Here is a 17,229-nt window from a genome sequence, read left to right on the forward strand (position 1 = left end):
GCTGTTCGGTCATAGCTGATAAGTTTCTCAACCCCATTCTCCTATCTTCTTGTGATCCATCATCCATCTACCAATCAAGAACCTATCTATCTCTGTCTTAAACACACTCAATGATTTGGCGTCCATAGCCTTCTAAAACAATGAGTTCCACAGATTAACTACCTTCTCGCTGAAGAAATTTCTCCTCTTCTCATTCTAAAGGGTCATCTCTTCACTCTGAGGCTGTGTCCTCTGGTCCTATCTCTCCTACCAGCAGAAACATCTCCACATCCACACTATTCAAGCCTCTCATATTCTGTAAATTTAAACCAGAACCCCCTTTATCCATCAAGTTCAGACCTAAAGTCCTCAACCATTCCTCATATGACAAGTTCTTCATTTCCAGGATTATTCTTGTAAGTCTGCTGTGAACCAGCCACTACCAGCAGATCCTTCCTTAGATATGGGGTCCAAAACCACTCACAATATTCCAAGGGTGCCTCACCAGAGGTTCTTACAACCTCAGTAGTGCATCTCTGCTTTTGTATTCTAGTCCTCTTGAAGTGAAAGCTGACATTGCATTTGCCTTCCTATCCTCATAAAACAGCTCATTCATTTCAGGTATCAATACAATAAACCACCTCCAACACTTTTACAGCCTTCTTTAAATAAGGAACAGCATTTGAGATGTGGTCTGGCAAATAGACAAAGTATAAGATCCTTACTTTTACATTCAATTCCACTTTTAATAAAATATAGCATCCCTATGACTTGATGAGACTTGCAGCTCCATCAGTTTTCCCAGTATCACTTCTTTTGTGATCATAATTATGCTAAGTTCATCTATATGTTCCACTTCCTGATTTACTGTTATTAACTGGAATGTTGCTTGTATCTTCTATATTGAATGCAGACGCAAAATATTTGTACATTGAATCTGCCATTTACCTATTGTCTACAATTAAATCCCCATTTGCCCTGTCCAAAGATCCGAAACTCAGTTTATTCACTTCCTTCTTAAATACCTGTAAAAACTCTTGCTATCCATTTTTCCATTTCTAGCTAGCTTCCTCTCATACTTTTAATTTCTTCCTCCTGGTTAATCTTCTAATTATGTTCAGCTGTTCTTTATATTCTGACCAGCCACCCGTTTTGACACAGTTATATACTTTTCCCTTATGTTTCATGCTTTCCCTAAGTTTTTTAGTTAAGCCTACATGGTAGTTCTCCCTTTAAGACTTCTCATTACAGCAGGAACATATTTACTTTGAATATTCAGAAATATCTCTTTAAATTCTTCCATTATGCCTGTATTGATCAATCCCATAGCAGAGTGTGCTAGTTCATTTCATCTAACTTAGCTTTCATGCACACATAGTTGTCTTTACTTATGTTTAAAATCTGAGCCTTATACTACTTCTTCTCTCTCTCAAGCTGGCTGTAAATTTCAACTGTGTTATGGTTGCTGCTACCTTTACACTGAGGTCATTCATCAATTCTGTTACGTTACACAATAGAGACCCAATTATAACCTGCTCTCTGGTTGATTCCAAAATATGCTACTCAAAGAAACTATCACGAAAACATTCGACGAACTGCCCAACAAGGGGACTGCTACCAATCTGAGTTGACCAGTTACATGTATATTAAAGATACCTATGAATATTGATGTCTCTGTCTCACAAGCACCCGATATTTCGTGGATACTTTGGGTCAGACTGGGGAGCCTGCCCCCAATTATTATTATTCGGGAGGCTGCATTCCTTCCTTTACTGTTCCATAACTCCATCCAAACTGAGTCTGCCTGCTAATCTCTCCTTAACCAATTTTATGTCTAACCACTGTAAAATTGTCATTTTAAGTGTTCTCTCTCCATATTTATCCAGCTTTCTATTTTCCTCGTCATGTACCTCTCAATATTAGGACCTAGTCCCCGTTATCCTACAGCCATGTCTCCAAATTGTGATCAGATTGTCTTTATTTATTTACCTCAAGGTGAGTTACTAATCAATTTATTTTATTAAGAATGCTATGCACATTCAGATCCAGGCTTCCAAATACATGCACTCTTACACAGCAACAATCACAATATGATTGAAGTTTACATCCAATTGACTGGTATGTCCCTGAATTGTTACACGTTTCATAGTGGATGGAAGACAGAAGTACCAATCTTCCAATACAAATCTTACTTAACCAACAGAGGATTGTGAAACATTTGCAGTGTAATTAGCATCTTTAATGCAAAAATATTTCTTTAAACCACATGCCATTCAATCTTTCTCATGTCATCTCTCTCAGAACATAAGGATCACATTCCTCCCAGTTTTCTGAAAACATTCCTATTTCATCCCTATTCCACATCATTATCCTGCTCCATCCCTATTCACCATGTCACTATTCCATTACTATCCCATTTCCATCCCCAATGCCACATTTCCCATGCCAGCCTATCCTTCCTCCCACACTGACCCCTGTCTGCCATGCTGTGCTCGAAGCCAAAAATTCCCAATTCATGCCGCCTTCCTCCTGCCCTCCCATTTCATCTTCCTCACTGCATACCTTACTCCTGATGTGAAATATCCCCTCCATTCCTCCCCTCCCTTCCTGACCATGCACTTTATGTTCTAACACAGTGCTGCCACACCACATACACCCTCCACCATCCTTCCCATACTGTTCTGTCTGAATTAAAATAACTTTCATATTTTAAGATAATGTTCTGTGTGAATTAATGTTGTATATATGATTTATTCCTTAGGCCCTTTTCAAAATTACGTGCACGTACTATCAAAGGCACCACTGAAGGTAAAACCTGTGACTGAACATCTTCAGAGCACTAAGATGGGGAAGGAACTTCTCTCAAGTGGTTAGTATTGTATATTTTTAATCTTATTTTCATTTTTCAAAACTGAATGAAAGGCAACTATGGCCAAATAACCAGAGTCGAGAGTGTGGTGCTGGAAAAGCACAGCAGGCCAGGCAGCATCTGAGGAGCAGGAGAATCAATGTTTCAGGCATAAGCCCTTCATCAGGAATGAGGCCATGGGATGTTGTGAAACTTGAAAGGGGTCAGTAAAGACTTGCAAGGATGTTGCCAGGGCTGGGGGATTTGAGCTACAGGGAGGGGCTCAATAGACTGGGGTTATTTTCCCGAAAGCTTCGGAAGTTGAGGGTTGGCGTTATACAGTTTATAAAATCGTAAGGGGCTTGGATAGGGTGATTAGCTGAGATCTTTTCCCTGGGGTGGAGGAGTCCAAAATTACAGGGCATAGGTTTAGGGTGAGAGGAGAAAGGTTTAGAAGAGACTTAAGGGATAACATTTTCAAGCAGAGAGTGGTGCATGTATAGAAGAAGCTGCCAGAGGAGGTGGTGGAGGCTGGTACAGTTACAACATTTAAAAGGCATCTGGATGGGTATATGAACTAGAAAACATTTAGAGAGATAGGGCCTAAATGCTGTAAAATCAATCTAGGTATGTTTAGGATATCTAGTTGGAATGGGCAAGTTGGACCGAAGAGTCTGTTTCCATGTTGTATAGGTCTATGACTCAATCCCTATTTTAAGTGTGTAAGGGTTTAGATGTATATGGGCTAAATGCTGGCAAATGGGATTAGATTAATTTAGGATATCTGGGGAGCATGGACGAGTTGAACCAAAGGATCTGTGTCTATGCTTTACAATTCTATGACTCCATCACTCCATGACTACCAATAGCATCATTCTTTTGGAGGTCCCATTATGTGCTGGAAGCATGTGTTTTTATCACCCTTCAATCATTCCCAGATAATTATTCTTTAATGTTTTGCTTGTTTACATTTTCACAAATCACCAACCTATGTAAAACATACAAGTGATCTACTGCGTTGATCTACTACAGGTCCGTAAATGAAAGACTGCAAAGCTAATCTTTTTATTTCATTGTTTGAAGTTATATTTACACTATTAGTAACTGTAAGGTAATGTAATTTTTTTTTTAATTTCTCTATTTTGTATGTAAGATCTGTACCTAGGTTCCTAAGTACCTAATTTGTACTAAGATGGAAGCATCAGGGTGATATTGTAAGCTTTTCATTGTACTCCTATACTTCTTGAGAATTTGTGACAATGAACCTAATTTTAATTCAAGTCAGTTTACCTGTACAGGGATCAACACCAAAGGCAGGGATAGTAGTTTAGCAAGTATGATAAGCATTTTACATCACAAAATGATCAGATTAATTTATTAATTTCACTTTGCAACATGTCTTTCAACATCCTGGAGGTATTTACCATGAATGTGAAATGAAATAAAAAAGTATATTTATTTCTATTTTAGTGAGTGTGATCTTCTTTCTGCAAGTATCACTGGGTAAGTCAAACACATTTATAGTTTATATACAGTGATAAGCTTCACTAGCCCAGGGAACAGTAATGTAGTGATTACTTTATTTCAATACTAATCCAAATGAACTTGCATTCAAATCCCACCACATCAGTTTGATGATCTGAATTTGGTTTAAACAAATAAGTTAATGAAAGTCAGGAGAGATATATTTAAAGGTTGAATGAATCAATATCACTCAATTTATGCAATTCGCTGAGGTCAAAATTACCTAAACAGCATGAACTGAAAATGTGTTGCTGGAAAAGCGCAGCAGGTCAGGCAGCATCCAAGGAACAGGAGATTCGACGTTTCGGGCATAAGCCCTTCTTCAGACCTCACTTTCTCCTAAACAGCATGAAAACAGGTTGATGCCTACATATTGGATGAATGAGTTTTACTGATGGCTGGAGCTTCCCCTGACAGTAATGCCTTTTGCAGCAGAATTCAACAGAAATTAGCTTAACCAGTGCAAAAGATCAGGTAATGAAAAATCCAAACTATATTCAGCACAGCTACAGTTTCACGATCACTTCTGCAAGTTTATATTTTTTATTTGCTCAAATCTGGTCTAATCAGCCGATTTGTATAGCCCAACGTTAAATATTCATAATTAGGGTTGTCTCAAAATTACATTCATGGAGGTTCTGAAAATTTAATAATTTTTGATTGCAAGGACACTTTTGAAAACTCCTGAACATAGCTTTTAATTTGGTGAGAAACTGACTACTATAGGCCTACGTAAGTCGTAAATATGATTCTGCATAGGTCCACCAGGTCACTTTTAGGGATTTAAAATGCAGCTACTTGAAGGTGACAGCATGACTCAAAGAGCTTTAGTGTGACAAATCTATTTTCACTTCTATCAAACACATCACTTTCAAGTTATCCTTCTGAAATATATCAAGCAATACTTTTAAAAGTTATATTTTAAAGCACTTTTCAATTTTACAGGTCTACAAATACTTGGTGTTCAGGAGTACACAAACACATTTTTTTTCAGAAATTTGCAGAATAGTTCTTTCTGAAACAGTATTACTTTGCATTCAGTTTCAGACAATGCAGAAACTCTATCTCATGTTTTATTTCTCTCTCCCTGTCAAAGTGCTGAGTGTCTACACTGGAAGTATCATAGTCACCGATCAGTTCAATAACCACCCTCAGCAAGTCAGGTTCAAACTCTTAGCAAAACCTATTTGTTCACATTTAGTATTGTCTCATGAAAATTCCAAATAGGTTGTGAAGAATTTTTTCACCAGTCCGAACAGTATTCAGCATTCATTTCACCTGTTCATTAGAATGTATCACAGTTTCAATTGTTAATTTAAAATTATTATAAAAGTATTTAATTATATAATTACTCTACATTTAAAAAAGAAAAGACTTTCTAATTTATTTTGTTTTAAGGTAGATCCAGGAGGTTATCTGCCAACTTGGTTGAACATTGTCTCTGAAAACTAGAGAAAATGAAGGATACTTATAGCATTGTACTTGATAGGGTGTTGACGGAAACAGCAAGGGTAAATTTGGCAGTGAAAAGTTCAAGGCAAAGGAGAAAGTCGGTCTCTGGCATCTGACTAGCTTTCTCTGGTCTAATTGGAACTTGCAAGGTTTGACAAGAGTGACAAAATTAGTCCAAGCAAATTGTTCACTATAATGAAAGTTTCAAACACTCAAAGCCAAAACATTTTTTTGACGAGGTTTGCAGTAAGACACAAATTCTTGACTGAACTTTCTCACTCAAATTGTGAAATACATGTCCAAAGAAACCCATTGAAGTGGAGGCAGTACTTGGAATCACTAACAATTAAATGTGTGTAAAGTGTGAAGCTGAGCTGGATTTATCTAAAATTAAAAATCACACAACGCCAGGTTATAGTCCAACTGGTTTATTTAGAAGTACAAGCTTTCAAAGCGCTGATCCTTCATCAGACCTAGTTATCAGATGAAGGAACAGAGCTCTGGAAGCTGGTACTTCCAAGTAAACCTGTTGGACTATTTCTGTTTCTTTTTCTGTTTATTTTATCCAGAAACAGAAATAAGTTTACACCTCAATTTCTTTTGGCTTAAGTGCAAATTAAAACATGCAAATTAATGTTAATTGATCAAGCATTATGGAACATAAGAATCCAAATTGCATTTACTTCGCATAGTGCTGCTGCAGAAGTACTGAAGACAGTTTATTATTAAGTTAAATGCAAAGATTATCCTGGAATCAAAAGTAATAGCCCTCTTAGAACCTCATCAAATGTTTGTTCTGACCAAGGACACAGCAAAGTCTATCGTGGGTCTTTTTCTTCAGATTTGCCACTTTATCGGCTTTAATATTTGAAATAACTTCAACATTTTCTTCATACTTTAGTCTCTTCCTACAAACTAGTTTGTTACTATACAAACTGGGCTCAGTACAGACCAGAAGGTGGTAAATTCTTCCCAGAAAATGTTGACCCCTGCTTGTGCACCCACCTGATTTATGCTTTTGGCAGTTTGGCAAACAATGAACTCACTACCTATGAATGGAATGATGAGCCCATGTTCAAGAGATTCAATGATCTGAAAATGAGGTAAGCCATTTCATTCCTTCTGCATTGCATTTGTTACAAAAAGCATTTGTTGCTAGCTGTTCTTTTCAAATCTGAGATAGATAAATTTATTAAGCAAAGGGATATAGACCAAAAACAGGAATGGAGCTTTAGGCCATGGATCAGCCATGATCTCATTGAGTGGTGGGACAGACCTGAGGGGCTAAATGGCCTACTCCATTTACAATGTACAAATCTCAGATGCGTTTTGCAATTTAGTTTTCTCACATTGTATTACTTTAAAACGTGTGACCGTGATAACCACTAGAACCATTACATAATCTTCACAGAGAAATTAAATAATCATGCAACATACTTTACGGAAATCCTGAAAATCACAGTTTGTATTCTTTCTCTTAATAGAAATAATAATCTGAAAACCCTTTTAGCTGTTGGAGGTTGGAATTTTGGTACCACCAGGTAATGTTGATCATATTTTAATTTTCACAAAATATTAAAAGGCAAAAGTAATGTTTGAGAACTGACAACTGACAATGTCAGAACTTCTCCAAATTGGCTGTTAAAGTCCAGCTGAAAATTTATAATTATGAGAAAATATTTCATCAACACATAGCGAGCTGAAGGAATTCTGTCCTTCCTATCATATTTGTCAACTAGAATGTTGAGAACTATAGATTGATGCCAGTCAGAAAACCCAACAATATGGTAACTTTAGCAGATAGGAACAAGTGCAGGAAATTCGGATTAGTGCACTTTTAGTGGTGGTTATGTAAGTGCAGACTCAACAGGCCAAAGGGCCTTTTCTGCCTTGTATGAATCTATTAACAAAGAGTGTAAATATAAGACATTGGATAATTAATTAGTGTCTATAAAACAGTGACATTAATTGAAATACTCCAAAGGTTATTATGAAATATTGCAGGTTTTCAATCATCGAGGAGATGTATAAATCATCTGTCAATGATTATGTGGATGGCATCTGTCCTAAATGATGTCCCAGTTATTTAATAAAGAATATCCCCATATTCCTCTCTGCATTTCACAGCTGCTCAAGATTGTTAATGATAAGGGAAGTCATCATTTCTATTTTCTCATGCAGCTACTGATCACTGCTTAAATTATTTTAATTCATGTCTGGCACACATTAAGCTGAAATAGTGACTCCAGTTAAAAATAAGTTCTTTAAAGTATGCTGAGAATGTGAAAGGTGTGCTGTCAATGGAAGGCTTTTCTTCCTTTCCTCGTCCTGGAGGGCTTGTTTCATAGCTTGACATTTTGTATGAGAAGGAGGAGAAAGTGAGGACTGCAGATGCTGGAGATCAGAGTTGAAAATGTGTTGCTGGAAAAGCGCAGCAGGTCAAGCAGCATCCAAGGAACAGGAGATTCGACATTTCGGGCATAAGCTCTTCTTCAGGATGCTGCCTGACCTGCTGCGCTTTTCCAGCAACACATTTTCAGCATTTTGTATGAGAAACCAAATAACTTTGCATCAATCCAAAATTTACCTTTAATAAATTGGAACCTGTGTCTCTATTACCTTTCAATTACTTTTTTCTGCAGCCAAGTCCAATGAAAGAGGTCTCATCTGAGACTGTAATTCCTGACTCCCAGTTTTACATTCTGCATTTTTTTGGTCTCCACAGTTAAGGAAGAAGTCATATGATGCCAGGTTATAATCCAACCGGTTTATTTGAAATCACAAGCTTTCGGAGCCTGACCAAGGAGCAGCGCTCTGAAAGCTTATGATTTCAAATAAAACTGCTGGACTATAACCTGATGTCATGCGACTGCTGTCTTTGTGCACCCCAGATCAACACCAGACCTCCACATCATAGCTAAGGAAGGGTATATTTGCCTCAGAGAATGTCCGGCGAAATTTCACTGCATTCATTTCTTGGTGGAGAGTGTTGTTCCATGATAGAAAGCTGAATAAATTGGTTTGATACCCTTTGGAGTTTCAAAGTATAGGATGTGACCTCTTGAAACACTTAAACTTACAAAGGTTCTTGACAGGCTAAAGAGAGATTGTTTAACGCAGCTACAAATCTAGTACACACAAGTTAGACTTTGACACTTGTCCATTTGGTTGGTGCTCATGCAATGGGTTTGCTGGAAGATGATGCAGGTGTGAGACTGACATAACATGGTGACATTCACCAACATGTCAACTGTCCTGTCTGCTCATTGCTGACAGCCACGGAAACCTGCCTGTCTGTGTGTCTCCATTAAAAGGCAGAATTACAAGAAGCATAAAAGAACAAAAAGGTAGAATCTCTGCTATGAGCATGCAATCAGGTGCAAAAGGATGGAGCGTTAAGAGAACAAGCAAGGAGCCTTGAGTTGCAGCTTGGCCATATACATGAGATGGAAGCATGTCCCTGTCTGTAAAGTACCTTGGCAGCAGCATTGTAAGGGAAAATGCTGGTGCACTCCGACATGCAAATTGAAATGCAAAACCATCTTCTAAGTGGATGGGAGGTGGGACATAATGATGTCGTGATGCCTGTACATGCGGAGTGCCAACATCTATGGATGTGGAATACATGCAGCTCCTGACCATGGAGCATGCTTTAAGATATTGTTTGCTTGGTATCCAAGATGGACAACTGAAAGAGATAGCAGTAAGCTGGAGTTACCATATAAGCACTTTGACTTCCTCTTCATCATTTATTTTTTATCTAGTGGGTTAAAGAATAGGAAAGTATGAATTAATGAGGCAAGGTTAGGTTGTGATGAGATATAAATGCATGGTTATAAATTGAAGTAGTCTTCTTGCTGCTTAGTGGTGAGAGACTTACTCAGAGTTCAGCATTTATGCGTTAGAGACCAATTGATGTATAAACATTCAGTGAATCACTACATGTTATAAGACCCATTTGACTTCACCAGCTCAAACGGCAAATGAGAGAAATTAACATTAAGGTTGGTTTATGATTATTCAGAGCTGGTAACATCATGAGGGAGAGAGATTGGAGTTAGGAACATTCTCCAGTTTCAATGTATCTGTGTTTTCCTGAGCGAGATCATTGTGGCTTGAACCTCTTGTGATTATTGAGAGAAGTTAAATAAAATAAAAAACAGACAAACTTGCAATGTAAACAGAGTAGGTGACAGGATAGTTATAACACAGAAAAATGTTCCTAAATTAAGCTTTGATCTTATACTTCTCTGTGCTGTTCTTAAAAATTGCAGGAATTAAGACTTTAAACAGTGCAGCTTAGTATGAGAATGTTAAGTGATCAAAGCAGCACTACTGGTTAGAAATAAATACACATTAGTTCTCCAAAAGATGTTTACTCACTGAATGCTCACCTATGTTCAATCTATTTCTGTGATTAGATTTACAAGCGTAGTGGCTACAGAGGAAACTCGAATAACGTTCATCAATTCTGCAATCAGTTTTCTGCGGACCCATGGATTTGATGGTTTGGACTTGGACTGGGAGTATCCTGGCTCCCGAGACAGTCCACCAGAAGATAAGCAACGTTTTACAGCATTGGTCAAGGTGATAGGTCTAAGGTTATATACTTTTTAAGGTCTAGTATTACAGAGCACAGCTACTTCAGCAACAAAATCTCTAGTATATCCTTTAAGATAAGATTATAGTTATTTGGATAGTGGAAAAACATAGCAAGCACCAATCAGCTGGGAAACCCTAAAACTGCCATTTCATTCCCAAGAGCAAAGTATTGCAACTGCTGGAAATCTGAAATAAAAATACCAGTAACTCTCAACAGATCTTGCAGAATCTGTGGAGAGAGAAACAGATATTACACTCCAGATTAATGATCTTTCATTAGAATGTTCAGAGGAAATAGGGGTTGGGGATGGGGGGTGTTGTAGAACTAAAGGTGTAGTTTCCAAAGATGGTCTCCCCACATAAGGCAAAGGTGAGAAGAATTTCTTCTTCAGAGAGCCTTGAAGACTAAATCATTGAGAATATATACAAGACTGAGATTCTTGTACTATTGGGCAGTCAAGGGTTATGGGAAGAGACAAGTAAGTGAAGTTGACATCAAGACCTGTTCAACCAAGAGATTGCCAATGGAGTATCAGGTTCAAAAACGTATGTTCCCTGCACCTTTTTTTTCTGTTCCAGGGTTCTTGTGTTCCACCAGACCTGCTGAGTTTTCTCAGTATTTTCTATTTTAAAGTCAAGGTTACATGGAAATGGCTGAAAGACCAGCACTGAAGGATGACCTTAATGTATTCAGTTTAACCAGGATCACAAAGGAGTACACACAGATCACTGAAGTCAATGACAATATTCAATGGAAACAGCATAACAGAGGAGATTTGCCTACAGCAGTCTATATTTTGAATAATGTCTATTATGATTAAAAATCAAAATGTTCTCATCATTTGCAGGAATTGAGGGAAGCCTTTAAAACAGAAGGAGAGTCTTCAGGAAAGGACAGACTCTTACTTACAGCTGCAGTTGCTGGTGGTAAAGATACCATTGATGCTGGATATGAAATAACTGAAATTTCAAAGTAAGTGCAACTTGTAGAACGCTTGGAATTCACAGGCTTTGAGAAAAGCTTTCATTATGGATTATACAATATATTCTGAATAAGCTATTTGAAGTCTCCTTTCCCTTCTTATAAATAGTTGGAAGGGTTTGAAAATGTTAGTTTTAAATATGCTGTCATAGACCTCTTCCAAGTTGCATCTCCACAATTCCCCTTGACAGTGAGAGGACACTCCATAGGAGGTTAGATAATGCACCAAGCTTATCAGCTGTTACCCTGCCTGTCACCCTGCCTGAGCCCTGCCCTCAGCGTTCTGCAACAGGATCTATTTGTAAGCTTGTTCTCTGGTGAGCTGGCACTAGAGCCATCCCTTATCCCTGGCCTGGCTACAGTCCACACATTCAGAGTGTAGAGTGTGGTGCTAGAAAAAAAAACAGCAGATCAGGCAGCATCCAAGGAGCAGGAGAATCAATGTTTCGGGCATAAGCCCTTCATCAGAAATGAGCCTCATTCCTGATGAAGGGCTTATGCCCGAAACGTTGGTTCTCCTGCTCCTCAAATGTTGCCTGACTTGCTGTGCTTTTCCAGCACCACACTGTCAATGCTGATTTCCAGCAGCTGCTGTCCTCATTTTCTCCATGCATTCAGAGTGGGTCACCAAGAACAGGTTTCACCTCTATTCTTGTCCCTTGGGTGCCAGGAACGTGCCAGTACCTGAAACTGGTGACAGCGTGTCAGATCAACTGATGGTGTCTTTCCACCAATGTAAATGTGTAGCTCTCTCTCCTCTTCCTCTGCAGATGCTGTGATTACACATGTGACAATTCTTGGCTGTCTGAAAGCATAAAATTAGAAGATAAAAGTTGGGGGTGGAGAGGAGGGATTAGAAAGGAAAGCAAAAGCTTCATGAGCCCACAATCTGCAACTTGTTCATGACAACAGGGAGTAGGATAAAGGGGAAGTTGAGAAGGGACAAAAAAGTGGAATATGCCATAATTCATAATATTCTCAGCAAAGTCACAGTCTCCATTGCAGTCACGCCAATTGTACGCAGAGCCATCTTCTTCTGATTCAGGCTTTGTGACCCTTGCTTTACCTGGTTTGTTTATTTCTTTTGTCTTGCAAGAAACAAGGCAAAATAACATGTCAGTGCACAGCATTTGACTGTGTGGGAGGCTGTACTGAAGTGCTAAGTGGTTGCATATGAGGCTACACTGACTGACCTCAAGAACGCACATGTGGCTATTGTGGCATTGTCACCAGCTTCTTCTGAGTGAATCACCAGGAACTAACTTATCCGTCATTTTCTACCATTCCATTCAAAGGCTATTTTTGGTCCCTTTGAAACTGTTAGCATCTCTTCCCTGGTTCACTTCCACAATGCCTCCAGTGCATCCTTTAAAACCTCTCACTATGCTGATTGTCCATTTTCCTGTTAATTATACCATTGCAGCAATAACATTCAGCAGCTGCCTCCTGTTTTTTTTTCAACAGATATATAGATTTTATCTGTGTGATGACGTATGACTTTCATGGTGCTTGGGAGAACATTACTGGTCACAATAGTCCTCTGTATCGTGGGTCTACCGATGAAGGAAAATTTATTTACTTTAATGTTGTAAGTATGTGAAACTAGGTTTCATTCTCACTTACAGTATCTTCCCTTTTCTTTTTAATACATGTCACCAGCTGGTCCACCCCTAGTTGCCAGAGAAGAGACAACCACATTGTCATGTGGTCTGGACGCATATGGCCAGTCCAGATTTCCTTCCTGAAGGACCAACAGTGAACCCGATGGGTTTTTATGACAATTGGCTGTGATTACCATTCAGCCAAGTATTTCTTATTGATTTGGAATTTCATCAGCTTTTATTGTGGGGTTTAAACTTATATCACCAGACCATTGGTCTGGGGATTCTTGAGCACTAAGCCAGTGCCATTGCTTCCCCTTGGGTTTATATATCATAGCAAACCATTTTCACTTCTAGAACTTCAATGAAGCTGTCAAATTATCTTGCAGGACTTTGCAATGAAGTACTGGAGAGATGGTGGCATCCCAGCTGAGAATTTAATTGTTGGATTCCCAACCTATGGACGTAGTTTCACCCTTAGCACCTCCCAAACAGGTGTTAGCGCTCCAGTGAGTGGGGCTGGTCAAGCAGGCCAAATAACCAGGGAGGCTGGATTCTGGGCCTACTATGAGGTAATTATGCTGAGAGAATTATTCATTTATCACAAGATAAATCCTACATTGTATTTTATAGAAATTGTTCAGGATTAAATTGAATAGGCCAGGAGTTTCACCACAGGTTTCAGAATCCCAGCATCTGTTACTGAGTGGGAGTCAGGGTCTCCCCTGTATAGCGTGTCATCACCCCTTCGTGATTTTTCCCATTTGGGCAGTTGGTGGATAATCCAATCAGAATGGTGATCCATCTCTTAAGGTGGGAGGCCAGAGGAAGCTTTCCAGCTGACTAAAGAAGCACAGGATGCTTCATCAGGTATGAGAGAATATGGCTGCCTCATAATGAAGTGCACTCTCCCTCAAAATTTTTCAATCTTATATAGAAAACAGACTGAGCAACCAGGACACCATTCTGCAGAGAGAATCAAGATTCAGCAAGATCCCAACAATTCAACACATGGCTGCCCAATCAGGTTCATTGGTGTTGGTGATTGGAGTGTTAGACTAAGAATCGTAGTGACTCCCTGTTGGTGGTCAAACTTTGTCATATGATCATTACCAATAGAGCAAGGAGAACATTTCATTTAACATCTCATTGAATGGCAGAAAGTACAAGAAGATGGGAGTCTCTCAATAATGCCTGAGTTTCGACCTTTTTGTTACTTTCTTAAGTCCTGTGCCATGGAAACTACAGCTTGTGGACACGGTGACTGACCAAGCCAAATAAATACCTGAATGATTTCAGCTACAAAGTATGGTACATCATCCTATTTTTATTTCTTAACTATATCCATACTTCTAATTTTCCAAAACAAATAAGCAGACCATTATGAGGAAGGTAGAAATTTTGCGGACATTGTGCCCTTTTTCTGTTTATTATAATCAAGCATGTAAGGGAATCACTCAGCTTTATTACGTGAGGTAACCTCATCCCTCACTGAGGATTTGTCTATTTTCCAGCAATGCTCTTCAACTCTGTCATGAACGTAAGTAGTGAGGGTTAGCTCATACACTGCAGCATGATTTAGACCTTTCAAATTTATAACTGGAGATTAACTTACTTTCTAACTAGTCAAACATGATAGGCCTCATCAGCATAAGGTCTTCCACTAGTGTTCACCATGACTTTTTGTGATAATTGTCTAATAATGAATCACTCATCAGTGATCAATTAACACCGTGAGTTAGTTCATTTAAAACAACAAAACTCATTACATTTATGAGTTAGGCATTATTGATTTCTGTGCATGCAGCTTGCAAACCAAAGCAGAATAACTGGCACACAGAATTGCTATATTGAATACATGCAGCACATGGAATCCTTAAAAGTGGATTCTGTTAAAAGGTAAAGTGGACTTACAAATGGTTGAACTGTGATGTTCATACAAAAGGGAAGTGTGACACTCCAGAGAGTTGTTGAACTAACTTCTTTCACTAATTATTGCTCAAAAGTTTGATAAGCCACTATTTAACCCATTGTGTGTTTGATAGCTGTTATTTCAAACCCAACAAGAGTCAATTTTAAAATATAAACATCGTAATAAACAATAATTAACAATTTATAAAACAATTACGATCCTCTTCCAGCCTTGTAGTATGACATTCTCAGTCAGAATTAAAGTAATAAATTATATCAATGTAATACTAACTATCCCTTTAAGGTTTTATAATGCCTGTTGTTTTGATTAAATATCTTTTATTAATTAACAATGGGAATTAACTAACTGATGACTATAAATGGATTTTAAACTAAGAAAAAAAAGATACATTTGTTTGATAAGTTGAAAATATTTATTGATTTAATTGACAGATTTGTACATTTTTGAAAGTTGCTACCTCAGAGGTGATCGATGACCAGCAGGTTCCATATGCATTCAAGGACAATCAATGGGTTGGATATGACAATCAGCAGAGTTTTATAACCAAAGTATGTGTTACAAATCTATTGTCGCAGTTTCTCACATAAGTCATTAGTTTTCAAATTACAATTCAGTAACAGCTGAAATCCAGACAAGTCACTCTAAAATAATTTCATTTGTCACTAAAGATTGATAATGGAGATTTTAGAAACTGCTTTGATAACATGAATCAGTTGTTGACATAGAGTTCTTCCTCTTTCATTCGGGGTCCTCCCATAAACTTGTTCAGTAATGTAAATGTCTCAAAAGATCTCCACTCCCATATGTTTGAAGGTAAAAATCACACAACACCAGTGTATAGTCCAACAGGCTTAATTGAAAGCACTAGCTTTCGGAGCACTGTGCCTTCATCAGGTGGTTGTGGAGGACTTTATTGTAAGACACAGAATTTATAGCAAAAGTTCACCATGTGATGTAACTGAAATTATACATTGTAAAAGACCTTGATTGCTTGTTGAGTCTCTCATCTGTTAGAGTGACTATGTTGGTTTCACTTCTTTCATATGTAAATCACAAAACCTTTTTTAAAAGTTACATTTTCAGGTTAACTTTAACAATTGGTAACAATTGGTGTCAGCCCAGATAATATGTTGAAGGTGTTAAGCCCCATGTGCCTTTGTCTATGCCATACAGTTCAGACTGATTCTAATCTAAAAAATGAGTTATCAGAGTCTTACATGGATTCATGCAGTTTTTGAGCCAAGTACAATGTAACTCTGCAAGTACAAGTTCACCCCACAAATGTATATGTGTGCATGTGGGTTTGTGTGTGTGTGTTTCTGGGGTGGGGGGTTGTGAGTGTCTGTGAGAGAGAGTGTGCATGTGAATGTGAGAGTGTAAAAGGGTCTAAGTCTGAAGTGTGTGTGTGTGTGTGTGTGTAGAAGTGCCTATGTGTGTATAGTGCAATGGTGATCACCTGTAGTGGTGGTCACCTCCAAATCAGTCCAACCCATATGTTTGGGAACTCAGTAACTTTCAGTGGTATATGAGTGTAATCTCATCCAATATATACTTTCAGAAGGAAAAGCATTATCTCCAGTAAAATGATCTGTTTATTTAAAGCATTTTAATGGTATGTTTATATATTTTTACCTGTAGGTTCAGTGGTTGAAGGAAAACAACTTTGGAGGTGCCATGGTGTGGACTTTGGACTTGGATGATTTCACTGGAAATAAATGTGGTCAAGGAGTTTACCCTTTGACCACCACATTGAAGACACTCCTTAATATTAATGGTTAGTACAAATGCTATATTAATCCACTCAAACTTGAATTATGCCCTATAGCTAAATCATTTCAAGTGCACAAATCTATTTTATGTATAACTTAATTTCCTCTTATCATATTTACGCTTACATTTTCCAGTTAAAGTTAAGATGTCAACATTTATGATGGAAGCTGCCTTTATAAACTTCACACCTTGAATTGGGCAAAGGATAATTTTACTAAGCTGTGAAATGATTTAACACAAGTGCCATGGGAACAGTTTCTTGAAGGTAAATAGTGTCAAAGCAATGGGAAAAACTATTACTGCAAGTACAAAGACTGATGCTCACAAATCCTGAGTAGCACTGAGGGAGGATAAAATCTAAAAAAAGGAAGCTAAGTGTTCTGTAATGCACAAAGCCTAGAGGAGGATAGAGAGTGCAGAGATAAAAGTAAAAAGGAGATGATAAAGCAAAACAAGAGTCACACATTTGATTGAGATCACCGTCAAGGACAAGCCCTGAAGAAGGGCTCATGCCCGAAACGTCGACTCTCCTGCTTCT

The 17,229-nt window shown here is 38.2% G+C and overlaps 1 protein-coding gene across 1 annotated transcript in view; it reads left to right on the forward strand.

Moving 5' to 3' along the window:
• Window positions 1-16,700, forward strand: part of LOC132828099 (acidic mammalian chitinase-like) — a 37,692-nt gene extending 20,992 nt beyond the window's left edge. Inside the window, exons 2-11 of the mRNA XM_060845010.1 lie at window positions 2,741-2,848; window positions 4,298-4,330; window positions 6,705-6,906; window positions 7,288-7,344; window positions 10,225-10,390; window positions 11,254-11,378; window positions 12,852-12,975; window positions 13,378-13,560; window positions 15,353-15,469; window positions 16,560-16,700. Coding sequence (XP_060700993.1) covers window positions 2,741-2,848; window positions 4,298-4,330; window positions 6,705-6,906; window positions 7,288-7,344; window positions 10,225-10,390; window positions 11,254-11,378; window positions 12,852-12,975; window positions 13,378-13,560; window positions 15,353-15,469; window positions 16,560-16,700 — 1,256 coding nt within the window. The remainder of the gene's footprint in view (window positions 1-2,740; window positions 2,849-4,297; window positions 4,331-6,704; window positions 6,907-7,287; window positions 7,345-10,224; window positions 10,391-11,253; window positions 11,379-12,851; window positions 12,976-13,377; window positions 13,561-15,352; window positions 15,470-16,559) is intronic.
• Window positions 16,701-17,229: the final 529 nt, after the last annotated feature.

The sequence above is a fragment of the Hemiscyllium ocellatum genome, chromosome 26, assembly GCF_020745735.1.
Source record: "Hemiscyllium ocellatum isolate sHemOce1 chromosome 26, sHemOce1.pat.X.cur, whole genome shotgun sequence".
In the NCBI taxonomy this organism is placed as follows: Eukaryota; Metazoa; Chordata; class Chondrichthyes; order Orectolobiformes; family Hemiscylliidae; genus Hemiscyllium; species Hemiscyllium ocellatum.